At 34.8% G+C, this 20171-nt stretch overlaps 3 protein-coding genes and 1 pseudogene across 3 annotated transcripts; 1 reads left to right on the forward strand and 3 right to left on the reverse strand.

The window, feature by feature from the left end:
• The first annotated feature begins 93 nt into the window (after positions 1-93).
• Positions 94-7729, forward strand: LOC123211253 (V-type proton ATPase catalytic subunit A-like). The gene is made up of 20 exons (XM_044629859.1): positions 94-380; positions 1142-1268; positions 1412-1467; positions 1553-1609; positions 1708-1819; positions 1946-1983; positions 2093-2194; positions 3111-3167; positions 3256-3327; positions 3421-3522; positions 3641-3703; positions 3787-3919; positions 4129-4235; positions 5243-5437; positions 5714-5800; positions 5934-6038; positions 6417-6514; positions 6666-6744; positions 7141-7229; positions 7336-7729. The coding sequence occupies exons 1-20, from the start codon at positions 303-305 to the stop codon at positions 7448-7450; spliced, it is 1872 nt and encodes a 623-aa protein (XP_044485794.1). The 5' UTR covers positions 94-302; the 3' UTR covers positions 7451-7729.
• A 1476-nt stretch (positions 7730-9205) lies between these two features.
• Positions 9206-11355, reverse strand: LOC123211254 (AAA-ATPase At3g50940-like). The gene is made up of 2 exons (XM_044629860.1): positions 10169-11355; positions 9206-9805 (listed from the first exon to the last, which is right to left on the reverse strand). Exons 1-2 carry the CDS (start codon positions 11153-11155, stop codon positions 9413-9415), a joined length of 1380 nt encoding a protein of 459 aa, XP_044485795.1. The 5' UTR covers positions 11156-11355; the 3' UTR covers positions 9206-9412.
• Positions 11356-12232: 877 nt separating this feature from the next.
• Positions 12233-15173, reverse strand: LOC123210154 (annotated as a pseudogene).
• A 982-nt stretch (positions 15174-16155) lies between these two features.
• Positions 16156-18779, reverse strand: LOC123210153 (AAA-ATPase At3g50940-like). Its single transcript, XM_044628377.1, has 3 exons — positions 18608-18779; positions 18133-18232; positions 16156-17603 (listed from the first exon to the last, which is right to left on the reverse strand). The coding sequence occupies exon 3, from the start codon at positions 17310-17312 to the stop codon at positions 16194-16196; it is 1119 nt and encodes a 372-aa protein (XP_044484312.1). The 5' UTR covers positions 17313-17603; positions 18133-18232; positions 18608-18779; the 3' UTR covers positions 16156-16193.
• Between the last annotated feature and the right edge of the window lie 1392 nt (positions 18780-20171).

Raw genomic sequence — 20171 nt, forward strand, 5'->3', positions numbered from 1 at the left:
GACCATGAAGCAGACTGCAGAAGCATGCACATGATCACTCTCTCTGAAGCGAGAAAAATCCATTATGATTTACTAGCCTCTGTCCGCTAGCACATAATTATTTTTCCTTTCAATTATCACAACCACAGCCACACTGACAAGCACTCCTTCTGCATCTACGAAATTCCCCGATTCAAACCCTAGGCCGCTGAATTTGATAGATCTTCGTTAACTTAATTTTCGTTTCCGTTTTATTTTCCAATCAGATCCCGAATTTCATTCCAATCAACCACGATTGGACGTCGTCTTGATTCATCGGGAAAATGCCGTCGATTTACGGAGCACGATTGACCACTTTTGAAGATTCAGAGAAGGAGAGTGAGTATGGATATGTTCGCAAGGTAAGGAAATGAAATTCAGTCTTTTACGATCTGTGTTTATTGTTTTTTTTTTTTCTAAGTTTATCGTTTAGTTTCGGTTTCTGGAAGCTGAATGTAACTTATTTTTTCTGTTTTTAAACTTATTTTTTAATATATAGTTTTGATTGAGTTCTTGATCTGTTGGTTAATAATTGGTTTGGATAGTGTTTGAAGGTAGAATTAGAGTGATTAGATTGGTTCAATTTTGTTCCATTGTTTACTTTGATCTGAATTCTGCCGTGTGTTAATATTAGATTTTTTCAATGGTTTCATTTGTAGCTGTTTGATTTTGAGTCATTTGCAGCTTGTTAAATTTATTTCTAAATGTTATTGATAGTATGAGTGATTGCCGAGTGTTTGTGGTGACACATGTTTGCTCTCTGAATTGTTGTAAATTTTTCTGTCGTAGTTTATAAATCTCACTGAATAAGATAAAACTTTTTAATACAGTTTTTTTCAAAGTTAAATCCAGAATCTTTTAATTCAGCAGCAGAAGATACTTTCCAAACTCATTTAAGTTTTTACTGAAACCTGAAATAATTTCTTGATTCTATTCTTGTTCTCTCCATTTTAACATCTGAAAGAATTTGTATAGATTCATTTTCGGGCTGCTTGTGCAGTCTGGCTTTTTATTCTTATTTTAATGTCATTCCTTTGGAAGCTTGGCTTTGGTAATTACCATGGTGAACCAACTTATTGTACTTTTATCTATGTTTTTTGTACTCATAAATACTATTGAACAGGTATCAGGACCCGTGGTGGTTGCTGATGGAATGGCTGGAGCTGCTATGTATGAATTAGTTCGTGTTGGACATGACAATTTGATTGGTGAAATCATTCGTTTGGAAGGAGATTCTGCAACAATTCAAGGTTTCTTCTTTTGGTTATAGTACTGTTATGATTTCTCCATTACTGAAGAAGTCATTTGAATTTCTAGTTAGTATTGTTTCTTCTATTGAATTCAAACTGGCATCAAAATTGACCAGAAAGTTTGTTATGAATTTTTATTTCAGTTTACGAAGAAACTGCTGGCTTGACGGTAAATGACCCTGTTCTAAGGACACACAAGGTAATTTATTTTTTATTTGTTAGTGTTTTTCTGGGCTATGAGTTGACTGCATTAGCTTATATAAATATATATTTTAATGTCACAGCCTCTGTCAGTTGAGTTAGGACCTGGAATACTGGGAAATATTTTTGATGGCATTCAGGTTTGGTGCTAAACTTCTGCTATTCTCCTTTAAATGTTACTACTGCAACTTCAGAAGCAACATTTTTTCTTTTCTCTTTTTTTGTTTAATCAAAATAGAGGCCATTGAAAACTATTGCAAAGAGATCTGGTGATGTCTACATCCCTCGTGGTGTCTCTGTCCCTGCACTTGATAAAGATACACTGTGGGAATTTCAGCCAAAAAAGATAGGTAATTGAAGAAAATCAATTACTGCTGTTTTTGTTTAAAATATTTTTGGCAATTTTTGTCTTTGGTTGTAAATTTTTTTTTTTTTTGTCTGATATGCTCAAATTTTAATTTATTTGCGGATTTCAGGTGAGGGAGATCTTCTAACTGGAGGAGACTTATATGCTGTAAGTTTATTAGAATTGAACCTATAGCAGTTCCTTGTGTAAAATAATAGTGTTTTCATTTTGCACTAAGACTTATATAAGGTTCCTGCATGGATATATTTTGATGCAGACTGTCTTTGAGAATAGTCTTATGCAGCACCATGTTGCACTTCCTCCTGATGCTATGGGAAAAGTTACTTACATTGCATCTCCTGGGCAATATTCGTTGAAGGTTTACTTTTTAACCTTTTTGTTTGTTATTTTTTATTTTTGAAGTTGATTGTTCATAGCAAAGTGTGTATGCCTGTCTTAAAACCTAGATATGTTTAATCCATATTTCTGTACTATATGGTATATTTTTTGAATTTATACTTCTAGACTTGGCTGCATTACTTGGTATACATACATTGGGATGCATTACATCTGTTGGAGAATGATTTTGACGTTGACTTTTATAAGTTATCATATATGTCTCTTCTAGGATAATTTAGACATCTTGGAGTAAGAAGTAGTATTGAAATGACCTGGAAAGGCCTATAAGTCAGTGAATGTATGTATATTTTGCACTCAGTGCATCTTTGCCTATTGTATACATACATACATACATATTTATTTATTTATTTATTATTTATAAAAGGAGAGAGGCAAAAGAAATAAAAGCAGAGTGAATAGAAAATGACAGTTAGATGCATCCATGTCAGAACCTCTAAATCAGATATTATGTGAAAAAAAAATTAAAATTTTACCTGAAAGTGTAATTGATTCTGAATGTAGCAATTGTCACAGTTATTAAATATTATTCTGTTTTGCTACTCTAGTGTTTTGAATGGGGATAACATCAGCCTTAGTTGAATTGAAGAAGAATATTGTAAGACTTTCACAATGCAAATACTAGCTTTGAGCCTCATAACAGCCTTTAGTTCTCATTTATGGTGACACAGTGTAATGCTAAAGTTGTTTATGGCTTTTTGTCAAGTTACAATGGAATTTTTCTGTATGCTAAACTTGGAAATGCCAAACATTATCTGAAACTGAATGGGATGGCTTCAGTCTTTTGTTTTCCTTTTAATGCTTTTAAAATTTTAGAAGTTGTTATAATGCACTGATTATTTCTAGGAAAGCATACTCTGACTTCTGTAAATTTCCAGGATACTGTGCTAGAGCTTGAATTTCAAGGTGTCAAGAAGAAGTTCACTATGCTCCAAGTATGGAAATTTGTTCTTATGTATACAATTCCAGAGCCTAATTTCATGTATTTAAAGAATTGCTAAATTTAAAATTCTTGGTTTGCAGACTTGGCCAGTACGTACACCTAGGCCGGTTGCATCAAAGCTTGCTGCTGATACCCCACTACTTACAGGGCAGGTGAGTATTAAATGGAATAAATATAGTGATTGCTTCTTCTATGATTGTTTTCTTTTGATGATGAGCATTAATGACAACCTTTTTCCTTCTCAGCGTGTTCTTGATGCCCTTTTCCCTTCAGTTCTTGGGGGAACTTGTGCCATTCCTGGGGCCTTTGGTTGTGGGAAAACTGTTATTAGTCAAGCTCTTTCCAAGGTGCTTTGGCATAGCTGCATTTCAGTCTTGCTTTGATTTTTATGTAGTGGGATTAATGATTTATACTTTTTTTCCTGAGGAACAAATTTATAATTTATGTGATTTTTTTTATGTGCAGTACTCCAACTCTGATACTGTTGTTTATGTTGGTTGTGGGGAGCGAGGAAATGAAATGGCAGAGGTACATGCTTCTGTCATTTTTATTATTACATATTATTTCATGACTTCTTGTGGAATTTTGAACCACGGTGCCCAATCATTTAGGTCCTTATGGATTTTCCACAATTGACAATGACATTGCCTGATGGCCGTGAAGAATCTGTCATGAAGCGCACAACACTTGTGGCAAACACTTCTAATATGCCAGTGGCTGCTCGTGAAGCTTCAATTTATACAGGTAAAAGGTCATGCAAAAAATATTATGCATCATATACTTAGTTGAAGAGTATTCAGAAATAGGTGGTTTTTTTTTCATAGTGATAATCAAAAGTAGCTTTGGTATAGCTGTTGTCAGTATTGACACATCAATAGGTATAGAAACTTGAATTAAGTTGTCATGATGTGCATTTTGTTGATACTGTTCCTCCCGTTATCATCGAATGACAGGAATCACCATAGCTGAATACTTCAGAGATATGGGATACAATGTTAGTATGATGGCTGATTCAACTTCTCGGTGGGCAGAAGCATTGCGTGAAATTTCAGGGCGTTTGGTAAGTCTCTTTTTGTTGAAGCTTTGTTTGTTATGGTTGTTATATATGGAACCTTTATCAGTGTATTGGATGGCAAGTGTCAAAATTATATAGCAACAGTGCAACAAGGGCTGTTTGCTTGTATGGTTGTACTGATTTTGCCTTTTGCTTTATAATGTTTGATGGAGGTGCAATTTTCATTCAAGTTTTGTGGGAAGCTAGAGTAGAATTTGTTAGCATTTCTCCATCTGCTAACATTATGATGCTAATGCCTATGGCAGTAATAGAAAGAGGTACCAGTACAAAATAGTGTGCTTTTATATTCAATTAATTGACTCGTGTTGTTGATTCTTTGATCACTTTGCTAAGAAGACTTGTGCATTTAATTAAACTGAGTGGGAAGCTTACTGTTTTCTGAGTGAAGAATAATTATTGTCTGTTAGCTTTAAAATCTTTATAAAAAATGCACAAAAATTTTCAATCTTTTGGATCTAGAGAACAATGTAGTCTTTCTGTCATTTAAGTTTTTTTGTAGCTTTTGCAATAAATGTTGTAGTAATTTCAGTTTTCAGGGGGTACTAGATTTCTATTTTGCATCTTGAAGGCTTATAGTTGAAATTGTTAATTTTAGGATTTGTTAAGACATTTAAGGGTCCTGCAAATTTTTTTTTTTTTTTTTTTTTGTAAAAGTTTACTCTGATTGGGCCGTGCACAGAGAAGAATTTTTGGTATCTTTGTTAATGATGAAGATTCTAGCTGTGAGAATTCAAGGTGAAATCATCTTCTTGGTATTTCCACCTATCCATTCAATGTTTGAAGTAGTGTGTAATGTTCTATATTGCCATTTCAGGGAGAAATTTTGGTTTTGGATTTAAACTTTTTTATTAAATTGGTTGAGTTTAAGCATTGCAGTAATCTATCTACCATGTTCTGAACTCAAATTTTATTGACATTCTTTCTGAGTGTTTTGGACAATATATGAAGACTTTAACTCATTCTAATGGGTCTTCTCATGATTTCTCTTTCAGGCAGAAATGCCTGCTGATAGTGGATATCCTGCTTATCTGGCAGCACGTTTGGCCTCATTTTATGAACGTGCTGGAAAAGTAAAATGTCTTGGCGGACCAGAACGTACTGGCAGTGTCACAATTGTCGGTGCTGTTTCTCCTCCTGGTGGAGATTTTTCTGATCCTGTGACCTCTGCAACCCTCAGTATTGTCCAGGTAAATATAAAATTATTTATATCATTTGTATAATAATATAAGTACGTGAAAACAAAGCAATTGAGTGCCTCTCAGGTCTGCATTGTAAAATGACGACTGCATCCTCATATGCCTATCGTCCATGACTTGACCTCAGCAGATGTTTGAATTTCATGGATAATATTCATTGTTGGACTAAATTCTATACTACATTATCATTGTTTGGTGGTGGTTTTTCTATATAAAATGAACTTGTTTTTTCTTTGTTCTTCTCTTTTTTCAATTTCTTTTTTGTAGGTTTTTTGGGGTCTGGACAAGAAACTTGCCCAGAGAAAGCATTTCCCCGCTGTGAACTGGCTTATTTCCTACTCTAAGTATTCAGCGGTATGTTCTTTGAATCTGTTTTTTCTTTTCTGAGTCATATAACATTCATTACCCTTTTATGCAGTCATCACTCCTTTTGTCAGTGGCATTGGAGGACCTGTGTATGTATTAACTTTTTCTGTTAACGTGTCAGGCACTGGAGTCTTTCTATGATCAATTTGATCCTGATTTTATTAACATCAGGACAAAGGCCCGTGAAGTGCTGCAGAGAGAAGATGACCTGAATGAAATTGTGCAGGTATGTTTCTATAGTCCTACTTTCTTTTACAGCTTAACACTTGCATTTCCCAGATAAAATGGAATTCAGCTATGTAGGTTAGCTGTTCTCCTAGGATTAAGATAAAGAGAGAGATTGTCAGCTATAGAAACTGGGTATTTTCATTTAGGAGTATTATAGATGTGGCGGGGTGCTGCCCTGTTTTCTACTTCTTGAAACACAACCAATATAGAAACATGTGTACAGAGTGATCATGTTGCTCTCATGTGCTCCCAGTTCTAACCAAATAGATTTGAACACATGTCCTACTTTGTTTTCTGTTCTTGGAAATTGTGCAGTAAATTTCAGTGGATTTCATTGTCTTATCACTGAGATTAATTACTGGTTTGATTGGTGCAGCTAGTAGGAAAGGATGCTTTGGCTGAAGGAGATAAGATTACCCTTGATACTGCTAAGCTTTTGAGGGAGGACTATCTTGCTCAAAATGCATTCACTCCGTAAGTCCTGCAGTATTTAAGCTTTGTAGATCTGTAATGGTGATCATTTCATTGTTACAAACATGCTAGACTTAACAGATATGATAAATTCTTTTCATTGTTAAGAACTACTGTCTATAATCTTACCCTTTTTCTTTTTTGACTGCAACAGATATGATAAATTCTGTCCATTCTACAAGTCTGTGTGGATGATGCGTAACATAATCCATTTTTTTAATCTGGCCAATCAGGTAGAGTACATCCACATGTTGTTTCTTCACTTCTTATCTACAGGTTTTCCTTCATGGATCTCAACCCTCTGTTATAATCCTGATAGATTGGATTTTGAGTTGATTGAAAATTTTTTTTCCTGGTTCATTATCACCCTTTTGGTCCTTTAAAGGAATTTAGAGAGAGGAAGGAAATGTGAATGCTTCTCAATCTTAAAGCGTATTGTTTATATCTTTTTTTTTCCTTGTATATAAGGGAATGAGATGAATAGATCGAGTGTTCTCCCTTTTGTTTCTTTTAATGTTCTATAGACTTAGACTGATTTATGATGTTATCCCACAACTGTCAAACCAAATGACATAGAGCTCTTTTACTTTGTTGTGGCTTTTTTAAGTTGTTGAATTTTATTTATACAGGCAGTAGAGAAGGCAGCTGGTATGGATGGTCAGAAGATAACTTACAGTCTTATCAAGCACCGGCTGGGGGATCTTTTTTACCGATTAGTGTAAGTAATTCGTTCTGATAATAGTGTAACTATAAATACCCGAAAAAAATTATTTGCTTCTGGTTTAAGGATAACATGTCTTACTCAGGAAACATTGGTATTGCAGGTCCCAGAAGTTTGAGGACCCAGCAGAAGGAGAAGCAGCCCTTGTGGAAAAATTCAACAAGCTGCATGAGGATCTGACCGCTGGTTTCCGTGCCTTAGAGGATGAAACCCGATGATTTGAGGGTTCACATTCGATTTTTCATAATCCAAGTGGCAGCTATGATCTTGCGGCTTCAGTATGTGGTTTCCCTATATTTCATTGTACAGGAAACTGAATTGGCGGGTCCATATCTGTCACTTTCCGGTGGTTGTTTGGCCTGTTAGTTGTTGTAGTGTGGCTACCTTTGATTTAGTTTGTATTCCTGTCATTCCCCAACTTCTTTTTTGACAAGAAATTAAATCAAATTGTTATTTTATGTATTTATTTAATAAGGTGTCGATTTGAGTGGTGCTCATCTGTCTGATTTTTTTTAGCATGCTTGAGAAATTTGCTTTCTATTCCCTTTCTTCATCTCCAGTTCTCAAATGGAATAAAAGCAGAATTGATGGAAACAGCAAATTGTTTCATAGAATTATGAGGTGTATCTCTTCTTCGTGATCGGTGGTGGTTTTGAAATTTGAAAACATGGGTGTGCATATATAAGACGTGCTCTCTTTTGTTTGTGTTGTAAAAACCAAGCCACGAAACTTCCTCGCCAATTGGGTCCTGTTTCACCTTCTAACTTCACTCAATACTTTCATTTTGCACCAAATAATATACAAATTGTGGAATGTTTACTCTCTCTATTTTAAAGATCTGTATTTCTACCTGAGTTTGCGAGGTGGGTCTAGGATTAAGATGGCATTTAGTGTTGTACTTGAAATATTTGTTTTTAAAAATAAATGTGGAAAATAGGAAGATAAATTTTGATTTTGTAATTTTTAAAATTTAGAAGTGAGGGTGACCCAAGCCTATATGCAGTATTAATTAAATGAGATCCTAAAGGAGAATAAAGTGTAAGGCGAAATGCTTGAAAGACAAAAAGAAATGAGGCAAATAATCTCTAGGTTTCAGGGGTCTAACTACCCTTAATCATTTGCTCTGATCAAGGCTGATGTGTGGTCTCGTGCAACTTCATAATTCATTTTTCGTCGTAACGGTGGACATCTTTTGGAGCTGCAAATAAAATGTTCAAAAGCCCAAAATTGACTTCGTTTTGGTGAAAAAAACTTCCTTTGTCTAATATAAAATATGTTCTTTTTACCAAAATTGTTCGATGTTGAGAGTTACTGGTGCATCACTGTACTTTTATCGAAAGAGAAGTTTTGTTGCATGCACATTTGGTGGTAGAGGAAGATTGACTTTGTAGTATTTTTTATCTCCTCACATTAATAGGGTTTTCAGCCATATAATATATTGTTGTACATTCTTGCTTTTGTTTAGTTTTCTTTAATTTGGTGTTGTATTATTCTGGCGAATTTCTTAAAAATTACCACTTGATCGAGGTTGATTTATTGATTTAGACACCAACCCACAACATTTCTGACTTATTGTTCCGAAGAAATAACAGAAGGTAATATATAATCTCATGCTTATTTTCTCTTTCGTTCACCTTCCAATTTAATTCTATTTCCTCTAGAATTTTTTTTACAGCCATATTCTGTCTCCCCCTTCCCCCTTCCCTCATTATAGCTCTGCTTTGCCGTTATGGAAGTAATTGTAGGATTTGAGATAATCTCGAATGTCATGTTGCCCATCATTGGTATAGTGTTTTTATCAAGTAGGAGTCGATCGACTCTGGTCGCAGAGATAGTAGACGATGATGGTTTGCAATTTTTTATTGTTGAATCCAGTTATTGCATTAAAAATTTTAAAAAAAGAAGTAGAAGAAGAAGAAAACCCTTTTTTCTTCAACAGTATAACATAGAAATGCTTCAATACAAGAAGTTAATAATGCTGAAGGGTCAAATGATTGTGATTGTCAATGGAGAATAAGAACAATACCTTGTTGTCAATGGGGAATTAAGTTACAATCAAGTGATATGCATTTCTGGGAGTGGATATATATAATGCAAGATCGCAGAAGCTAAAGTTTTTGCAGGTTGAGAAGCAAATCTCAGAACAAGCTTCGTTATTTTCTTCTATTGCGCTGCTAAACTCAATTTATTTCACCTTGGTTTTCCACTTTATCTAATTCAGTCTTCTTTGCTTGAAGAAATTTGACAAGGCCTTCAAGACAGATGTCAGCACCAGCACCCTTCCTCTTCATCAACTCCCCCGCCACTTCCGCCGGAGTAACCTCCACCTCCATTATCAGCTCTTGAATTTTCTCAAAAAGACGATGATGGCTAATCCCCAGATAGTTGAACACAAGTTGCTTCAACACAGAAGCATTACAGTATGACATTAGAACATGCCTGTCCATCCTTCCAGGCCTCAGCAACGCAGGGTCCAGTTTTTCCTTGTGATTGGTTGTGAATATGATTATACGTTCTTCACCACAACATGACCACAGCCCATCAATAAAATTCAGCAGGCCTGAGAGTGTAACCTGTAAAATTGAAAGACACAGAGTTAAAATTATATCACCTAGGGCTGGATATGTTCCGGGTTGGTTTGGTCTTGAGAATCAGCTCGATTTGATTCAGTTTTATTTAAATTTATTTGATTTAAATTCAAATAAAAAAATTTAGCTCATTCTTTAAATCGAACTGAGCTTAAACTAGGAGGTATTTAATTGAAGTTCGGTATTGAACTGAATTATTTTTATTCGAATTAAACTCAATCCACTTTTAATTTTGGTTTGATAAACTCGAACTAAATCTGAACTAAATCATTTTCTATGAACCAACGGATACTCAGGCTTGGCCGATTCATAGGAGTTTCCTTCTGTCAACATACCAATAGCACTAACCTTGTTTTCTCTCTGATTCTTTGATTGATTCTCTGATGCATCCTCTGATTCCCTATTTTGCAGCTTCAAAGAGCAATCGATATCCTCAATGACAAGCATAGATTGGCTGGGCATGCTAAGCAGCAGAAATCGAAGTTCTGAATTGGATTCGATGCCTGTTAAATCCAAGTCATAGATGTCAAACTTCAAGTGATTAGCCATGGCTGCAATCAAACTTGACTTCCCGGTGCCTGGTGGTCCATATAGCAAGTACCCACGTTTCCAAGATCTGCCAATTCTTTCATAGTACTCCTTCCCATTGATGAAGTTATCCAGATCCTCCATGAGCTCCTTCTTGAGCTCTTCATCCATCGCAAGGGTCTGGAAGGTCATTGGGTGCTTAAGAAAGGTGTCGTTTGAATCCCATCGGTCATAGTTAACAGTGTGAAGCTTAATCATATTGCTCTCCTTTTTTATTGCATTTGCCTTCTCTACTATGTGTGGCAAGTAGAGATTCAGCACCAAGTCTTTGTGTTTCTTGTGAAAACTCAACTCATATTGTCTAAATTCTGATCGCAGCGACGAATTATAATCCTGCATGTTTCCATGTCCGTACATTGAAGGTGATTTAACTTGCATACAGACAAATCGCCATTTCAGCTTGACATTTTGAAAAACATCGAGAATTTCTTCATTTCTGTCGAGGGTGATTCCAAAGGTCTTCTGATTCTCAGTCTTGCCGACTCTGAGTCTCTGGGTTGAAGTGGCGTTGGCTCTCGCACCCAAGTACAAATGGGCTGCCTCAAAGACCTGGTTCATGGCGAGTCCCTGGATCTCCTCTATAACAAAGGTGAGTTGAGAAGACATACAGCGCGAAATCCTGTACAGGCCGGCATACAAGTAGTCTTGAATTTCGGAGGGTAAAATGTCGTTGGCAATGCTCCGAATTAGCATTGCAGATGCAGCAAGTGAGGCTGCTGTTGACAAAGCTATCTGGGCTTTAGACATTTTCAGATAAGATTTGAAAGGAGTTTTGGGAAGAGGGTTAGAAAAAGCAAAGCTTGCTTAGGCTCCTGCAAATTTTTTGCCTGCTTCATTGATGCTATATATTGTTTAGGATCAAAGTGTGAACGCTCGGTCTGTGTCTCTTTTTCTTCACCATGGTCAACTAATGCATTTTCTAAGGATGTGAAAGGGAGAAGAATTTGGATCAACTTTGGCTTTCATATACATATATATTAATGTGTGCTTTTGAGTTTACTAGATAATACTAGAGAAAAGATTCTGTTCTCAAGGATTAAATTAATATTAAGTCCAATTGATATTAAGTTCAAAACTTACTTTTAGAGCTAGACTGGATGTTGATTTAGTGGAAGGTACAATTCAATCTAACCATTAGATCAATGTTTGGATGGGTTAGCTTTTTAAAAATAGTCTTCAAAATAATAATTTTGTATAATTTATTATTAAATATATATTTTTAATTATTTTTATATTAATTAATTTTTTTATGTTTATTGGATTAAATTTGATTTTTACTTGGTCTCACCAATGAGAGTAATTAGTTCGATTTGGTCTTAAAACTATAATTTAATCAATAATTTAGAGATAAATTTAACAGGAAAATGTCTTTTTCTAAAATGAAATTCTTCTAAATTTCAAATGTAAAAAGAAGACTAAAATCAATTTAATAGAACAGTCTTTCTTTAGCATTAAATTCACCAACTTTTCAACTCCGTTGTATTACTGGTTTTGCATATAACTCGTTCTTCAAGTAGGCAGAAGCATCGAGGAAGCTGCCCCATATCTGTGATTCTTGCGCAGGCATGGCCAAGTCATGTTTAGCTTGCATTTTGGTTCTATTATTTTTAGAATGGAAACAAAAAAGATTATTTCACATCCTGAGAACATTAATGCAGCTAAGTTTTCTTACTAGAGAACTTTCCAACTGGGATCACAATTATTAACTCAGTGGGGCTTTTAACTTATAATTTGAGTTGAATGCTTGACTTGAATATTCTACTATTGACTTGTAAAGGGAAGACGGATGTGACTTTTCATAGAGACTACATCAAGGAGATTTCCAAGCTCAACCAAAACATTAACAAAGAGCTGAATATTTCAAGTAAACATAACAAACAGTATGCATCATCTGCAATATGCCAACAGGCAATCCAGAGTTGTTAAACCTGTGGGATACCATCACAGCTACATTCATATTACACTAAAATTTGTGTAAAAAGTTGATACTATGTCCATATAACCAAGTCTAGTCTGAATTAACCAGGGCCAACTTTAGGGATGTCATAATGCTCACTCATATTTGCCAAATACTGGTTGAAGTCTTGGATTCTATCACGATGAGATTTATTAGCTTCCTTTGCCAACCTATTAATGTCAAGTTTCTCTCTCTGCTCAATGTATCGTCTCTCTGCAGGTGTGAGATGGTCATCATAAGTAGCAGCTTTCTCTTCTCCAGTCAGTCTGTTACGATTGTCTATCTCTTTCTCACCAGGATCAGTTGATACTTCTGTGCTTCCACCTACAGAAAATAGCAGATCAATGACATTAATTGAACAGTCATAAGAAGTTACAATAATGAGAAGAAGATCCTACAAAAGTATAGTACCAATCAAAATGTGTAAATTAGGCCAAAGAAGTTGCCAAAAGTTTTGGCTTCAATCCACAGATATAATATTAATGAAAAGCCACTTTATCATCAACCACAATGGCAAATATTGTTTTGATAGTGAATGGACAGCTATGAAATTTAAGTAACAAAGCCCATTTTGTAAAATAGGTTCTTCAGAAAAAATGCATATTGTCTGGTGTTGTAATGTGATCTCATTATATATGCACATTCACTTTCTTTCCAAGAATTAAACTCACCCTCAGCGATAAATCCCTAAATAAACAAATAACATATGCTGCTGCATCCTTAAGTTTTTTATTTGTACTATTAAGAGATTCATTATTTACTTCTTTAATTAGGAATATACCACCTACCCAATCCACCTCACTCTCATACCATGTCAGCCAAGGCATAAGGATGAAGTGCTGATCTAACTAAGCAAACTTCAGCAATTCAATCTTGCCACTGACACAGCACACATACAAACCATTTAGATTATGAAACAAGACACAGGAGGAGTTTAAATGTAAAAAGTTCAGTAAAGCCAAAATTTCAACAAATTCTTGTCATTCACACAGTTTCAAAACCTTAAATAACAAAGAGAAGAGAAAACTACATCAATCTGTCTCCAGATAGCAGAGACCTTTCATACCAAAATCAGATGTTATGACTTGACTTAACAATAGAGAGTCAGATGTCATGATCACGGGGTAGTTTAACACTGTTACTTAGTCAAGGGTCTACTAAACACAATGATGATTGACATTGTTCTAGTTATTGGTTGCAAGGAGAATGCTGCATTACTACAAGGCTCGTTTAACACTTATCGCTTGCTTTAAGGTAAACAGAGGGTCATCAGAGACAAGAATCAGATGATAACATTATTTATTTAATTAATAGTGTTGCTTAATCAAAATTCAAAGCAACTAAACAATCATAGTGAATCTTAGGGCAAGTGAGCATCCTTCTAATAGGACCGTTAGAGATCCTATGGGCAGGGGGACAGAATTCCATATGCTTTGTTCAAGAAGGGCTGTGCTGGGGCAAGAGTGATACCGCAGATAAATAAACCATTGATATCAAGGATGAAATAGCAGGGCAACTCAGTGTCACAACAAGATGTAGCTTTACCATTGCTTAATCAAGGCTCTTATAATTGTATTAGCAGTGATTAGGAACAGGTGGTTTAGTTTCCTCGACCCAATTAATTAAATAAGGTCTTGGTTGCAAGAAGAAGACTATGTCACTTCACTTCAAAGAATAGGAAAATGCTAAAAGCGTTTACAGTAAGCCGGAGGTGCTTTAATAGAAGAATCAGAAGTTATGATTTTGCGGTCATTGCCACAATGCTTGATCAAATCAGAGGTCTACTGGCCCCAATACTGAATGGAACCACTCTAGTTTCATCCAGCCCATTGTGGTTGATATTGTATTGGTTTTAGGAGACCATTACATTGACTTCACTACAAAAGTAATGTGAGCAACCACCCTGTCTAAAGCCAGCGGGAAGAAGTTTCGTACAAGAATATGACCTATGATTATACAGAGCTTATGCTAAGAATTAGAGCAGCTTTCACTCTTACATTTTATGGGCTACATCCATCGGCAACTAAAATAACATTGGCTGCAAAAGGGGATTGTGACACAAATGCTTTCAAGCGTAATAACCATCAATTGCAAAAGCACTAGAAACACTGATGCCTTTCAGAATTTTTATACAGGTCTTTTATGTGATACACATAAAAGATTACTTAGCTGCAGGACAAGATTCCTACTTGTCAACTAGATCATCTGAACCATTAGATGAGCTACAAGAGAGCATTTTTATATTGATGCTGGCCCAGAAAAGAAACTAATATTCAAGTAAAATGAGTTATTAAAATATTCTCCTACTAAGAGATGGAACAAAAATTATATCGCACACCACCTTATCGCCAACAATGAAAAAAAGGCCATCAGGGTAGGATAATCAACGCAACTTGAAAAATATACGACGTGAAACGCTCAAATGGGTTTACAATATTTAAACTAGAAAATCGTGCCTTCTCTACCAGCTAGGTAAACGCATGTGCAGAGAAATAGGCCTACAAACCTTATTAAATGAATTAGGAAAAAATTTTAAAGAAAGACAGCAAAAAAAAAATCAATTTCACAGTTTACAAACAAACAATAGTACATTAAGACTTGTATATGCTAAACCACTTCCTACACCAATTACATGCGACGATAAGGGAAAACAACAAACCTGCTTCGACGTCATCATTCACGAGTTTGGTAATTTGATCATTACTTTGCTTGTGTTTGTTTTTTTAATTCACCCCACTAGCCTTGACATCCAGAGCTTTTCCTTTAAGCTTCAGTTTCCCAGTTACAGCATTATCATATGATGACATTTTCCCTGTCAAATTGAAACAATTTATCAATGTCTGAGCCTCCCAAATTTACCGACAAATTCAAATGATTTATACTCAAATATGTTTAAGTTCAAAACCTTTTGAGCATCAAAACATAACTTTTCTATTAAAACAAAAACAACAGCCCGAAAGTCTCTTCATATAAATTCCGAAAATTCGTACATGATATATCCCTTCGGTCTCGAATGAACCCAAGAAAGTGTGCGATTTCAATTCGACGTTTTTTGAAACCAAGGGAACGGAAATTTTTCGGAAAACTCCCAAAAGGAAAAGAAATTATCTTTTTAACCGTAGTCTTGAATGAATTATGTTATGCCTCTAATAATTTGAAAATTGAATTAAGAGTATGATTTTGGTAAAATTAAGTAGAACTTTATCTAATTTTTTTCACCTTGGTTTTCCACTTTATCTAATTCAATCTTCTTTGCTTGAAGAAATTTGACAAAGCCTTCAAGACAGATGTCAGCACCAGCACCCTTCCTCTTCATCAACTCTCCCGCCACTTCCGCCGGAGTAACCTCCACCTCCATTATCAGCTCTTGAATTTTCTCAAAAAGACGATGATGGCTAATCCCCAGATAGTTGAACACGAGTTGCTTCAACACAGAAGCATTACAGTATGACATTAGAACATGCCTGTCCATCCTTCCAGGCCTCAGCAACGCAGGGTCCAGTTTTTCCTTGTGGTTGGTTGTGAATATGATTATACGTTCTTCACCACAACATGACCACAGCCCATCAATAAAATTCAGCAGGCCTGAGAGCGTAACCTGTAAAATTGAAAGACACAGAGTTAAAATTATATCACCTAGGGCTGGATATGCTCCAGGTTGATTTGGTATCGAGAATCAATTTGATTTGATTCAATTTAATTTAAATTTATTTGATTTAAATTTAAATAAAAAAATTTAACTCATTTTTTAAATTGAATTGATTCTAAACTACGGGGTATTCAATTCAAATTTGGTATTGAACTGAATTATTTTTATTCGAACTAAACTCAACCCACTTTTAATTTTAGTTTGACAAACTCCACTAAATCTGAACTAAACCATTTTCTATGAACCAACAGATATTCGGGCTTGGCCGGTTCATAGGAGTTTCCTTCTGTCAACATACTAATAGCACTAACCTTGTTTTCTCTCTGATTCTTTGATTGATTCTCTGATGCATCCTCTGATTCCCTATTTTGCAGCTTCAAAGAGCAATCGATATCCTCAATGACAAGCATAGATTGGCTGGGCATGCTAAGCAGCAGAAATCGAAGATCTGAATTGGATTCGATGCCTGTTAAATCCAAGTCATAGATGTCAAACTTCAAGTGATTAGCCATGGCTGCAATCAAACTTGACTTCCCGGTGCCTGGTGGTCCATGTACCAAGTACCCACGTTTCCAAGATCTGCCAATTCTTTCATAGTACTCCTTCCCATTGATGAAGTTATCCAGATCCTCCATGAGCTCCTTCTTGAGCTCTTCATCCATCGCAAGGGTCTGGAAGGTCATTGGGTGCTTAAGAAAGGTGTCGTTTGAATCCCATCGGTCATAGTTAACAGTGTGAAGCTTAATCATATTGCTCTCCTTTTTTATTGCATTTGCCTTCTCTACTATGTGTGGCAAGTAGAGATTCAGCACCAAGTCTTTGTGTTTCTTGTGAAAACTCAATTCATATTGTCTAAATTCTGATCGCAGCGACGAATTATAATCCTGCATGTTTCCATGTCCGTACATTGAAGGTGATTTAATTTGCATACAGACAAATCGCCATTTCAGCTTGACATTTTGAAAAACATCGAGAATTTCTTCATTTCTGTCGAGGCTGATTGCAAAGGTCTTCTGATTCTCAGTCTTGCCGACTCTGAGTCTCTGAGTTGAAGTGGCGTTGGCTCTCGCACCCAAGTACAAATGGGCTGCCTCAAAGACCTGGTTCATGGCGAGTCCCTGGAACTCCTCTATAACAAAGGTGAGTTGAGAAGACATACAGCGCGAAATCCTGTACAGGCCGGCATACAAGTAGTCTTGAATTTCGGAGGGTAAAATGTCGTTGGCAATGCTTCGAATTAGCATTGCAGATGCAGCAAGTGAGGCTGCTGTTGACAAAGCTATCTGGGCTTTAGACATTTTCAGATAAGATTTGAAAGGAGTTTTGGGAAGAGGGTTAGAAAAAGCAAAGCTTGCTTAGGCTCTTGCAAATTTTTTGCCTGCTTCATTGATGCTATATATTATTTAGGATCAAAGTGTGAACGCTCGGTCTGTGTCTCTTTTTCTTCACCATAGTCAACTAATGCATTTTCTAAGGATGTGAAAGGGAGAAGAATTTGGATCACTCGATGACACACATTTTCTAAGGATGTCACAGTCATAGTTGATGTATATGCAAAGAAGGCCAGCCGCCAGAATAAAAAGTGCAAGCTGCAAAAGTGAATAAATTTACTAGCATTAACAATATGTACATGTAAATTGGAATTCTTTACCTGCTAAAACAAAAGAAATTATGCTAATCCAACTAGGTTCAGTTATTGGCAAAGGCGGGGTACTCAAACTCAAATATAAATTCGGAAATGTTGCCAAACTCATACTGTAATTCGGCAAACCGAACCATCAATATTTTAATTGTTCCTTCAAATTTCATATATTTATCAATTTCTGCAGTCAGTATTTTATCCACACCAGTAAAAAGTATCTGACTTCATATATAAGGTCAGATGCTCAAATTCACAGCCAAGTTTTCAACACTTAAATTTCCCTTCAATCCATCCCAAGGGCATATATATGATAAACAAAAGGGACATGATTGTTTCCGAAACATTTCGATTCCAGATCCCCAAAATAAGAACTGAGTTGTGAAAACATGTATTGAAAAAAGATGGCTAAGAAAACAGTGCTTTAACTCATTACTCCAATACATTTGGCAAACCAACAAAACTTTGAAACCTGTTACCTGAGTTCCAAGATGCACTGGATTATTAACTAGGTACATGCCAGGGAGGTATATGTAGATGGAACCCACGCCAAGCATCCCCAACAAATATAAAAACCAGCTGTTGGAAAATTAAATAGATCAGGAAGATAAGATAAACTCCAAAAAGAAAAGGGCATAAAGAATCTTTAATACTTAAAAACAACATAGTTGTTTGAATCAAAACAGAAATGAATCCAAAAGAAAAAATCATGCATATAAAGCCCACAACAACAGGAGTTTACAATCAAATCCCTCAAGAAAGTCATTTCCTCAAGGTCTTTATCTTCTATCTTTTTCTCTTCAAGTCTTCAAACATGTGGGTAGGTGTTATTTCATTAAGGTCCATGGTCATTCTAGGTTGTATACAAGCTTGTACTCTTATTCGATCATTAAAATAACCATAAATATGGAACCAGCATAAGAAGAATAAAAGAGAAATAGAGCCTATGTAAACCTCGATCATGTGCAATGTCCATAGTGTTCCAGAACCCAGCTTCCCACAAGAACTTTGCCACATAAACCAGCATCAAAATTGTATTTACAAGCATGGAATCTGCTACTTTCCCATTCTCTTCATACTGGTAAAATAACAACAGAAGAAATTAAAAGAGGAGATCATCATGATTATAATTAAACTCACCACCATAAAATTCTCATACTAAAAAGCAGAATTTTTTTTTACCACAATTGGTTAGACAAAAAAACACTGATCATGGTAAGTATTATCTTATGTTGGAAATGAGTTGAGGATAATAAGAGTAAACAGGCAATCAAGGTACCAAAACAGCAATTCACCATCGCTGTATTTTGGCAACCACTTGCAATGGCATTACTTACAAAAAAATGTAACTTTAGGACAGAATGAAATTTAAACAATATGAATTATATCACTATTATAATATCTGGACAAAATAACATAATTATCTTTCCATGGGTAAAATTAATTAAGTAAAAAATTGATTTTTTCAAATTTAAAAGTTGGGAATCTATCCGTTCATCATACAGGGGATAGGAAATAACCATATGACCTTAATTTAATAGTTTTTTTATTTATGTTGAAGGGAGCTTTTCAAATTTCTTAATAAAAATAATTATTTAATAATCATTGAAATTTAATTTATCTTCTAGTTGAGAGAATTTGTTTAAAAGGCCAACAGTCATTTTTCCATCTAATGTTTGTTGAAATGATGAATTCTCACTACTTAGTTTTGAAAGGTTAAATTCAACTTGTCTTCCAAATTACCATTCTAATTTTTTCCATTATCTCTTTTCAAAACTTTAAGGGGCAAACATAATTTTAAAAAATATTAGAAGAGTTAATAAAATTTTTAGAGGTTATGGAAATTCAAAAAAAATTATGGGAATTTTTGAAAATTTTAAAATTTTATATGTCTCCTAATAGTTTCAAAAATAACAATTATATCCCCAAAAAATTGACCAAAATGCAATGTTTTAAAGTTTGTTAGAATTTTGATATTTTTTAAGAATTTAAGTGATAAAATTTTAAACTAATAAAAAAATTTTGGTAATTAGACATATACATTGAGTTTTAATGATAATTTTGTAATTTTAATAAGAGGACATAATATTTATTTTTAAGAATATTTAACATATTTATCAACAAAAGTTGATGAGAAGTAAAAATTTGGGTTTTTAAGACTTAAAAAATGGGAATTTATCCTTTCATATGACCTTGGGTGGGAAATAGTCATTTGACCTTTAGAAATCTTATACATTTTTTAAATTTAATAAAATTATGTATACATATTTAAGTACAAAAAATAAACATTTTATCATGTGATTTTAAATTAAGAATAAAATAAAATTCAATCACATAATTACATATTATATGTATACCTATTTTATGTACTTGAAATATGTATATGTAACATTGCTTTTTAAAATTTTCTTTGTTCAAATTGTTTGAATTCAGTTCATAATTTATGTAATCACCATAAATACAAATGATGAAATGTCATTATCACAGGTCTCCCCAACATCTCTATTAATAGCATACA

Source organism: Mangifera indica, chromosome 3 (assembly GCF_011075055.1).
Source record: "Mangifera indica cultivar Alphonso chromosome 3, CATAS_Mindica_2.1, whole genome shotgun sequence".
Lineage (NCBI taxonomy): Eukaryota > Viridiplantae > Streptophyta > Magnoliopsida > Sapindales > Anacardiaceae > Mangifera > Mangifera indica.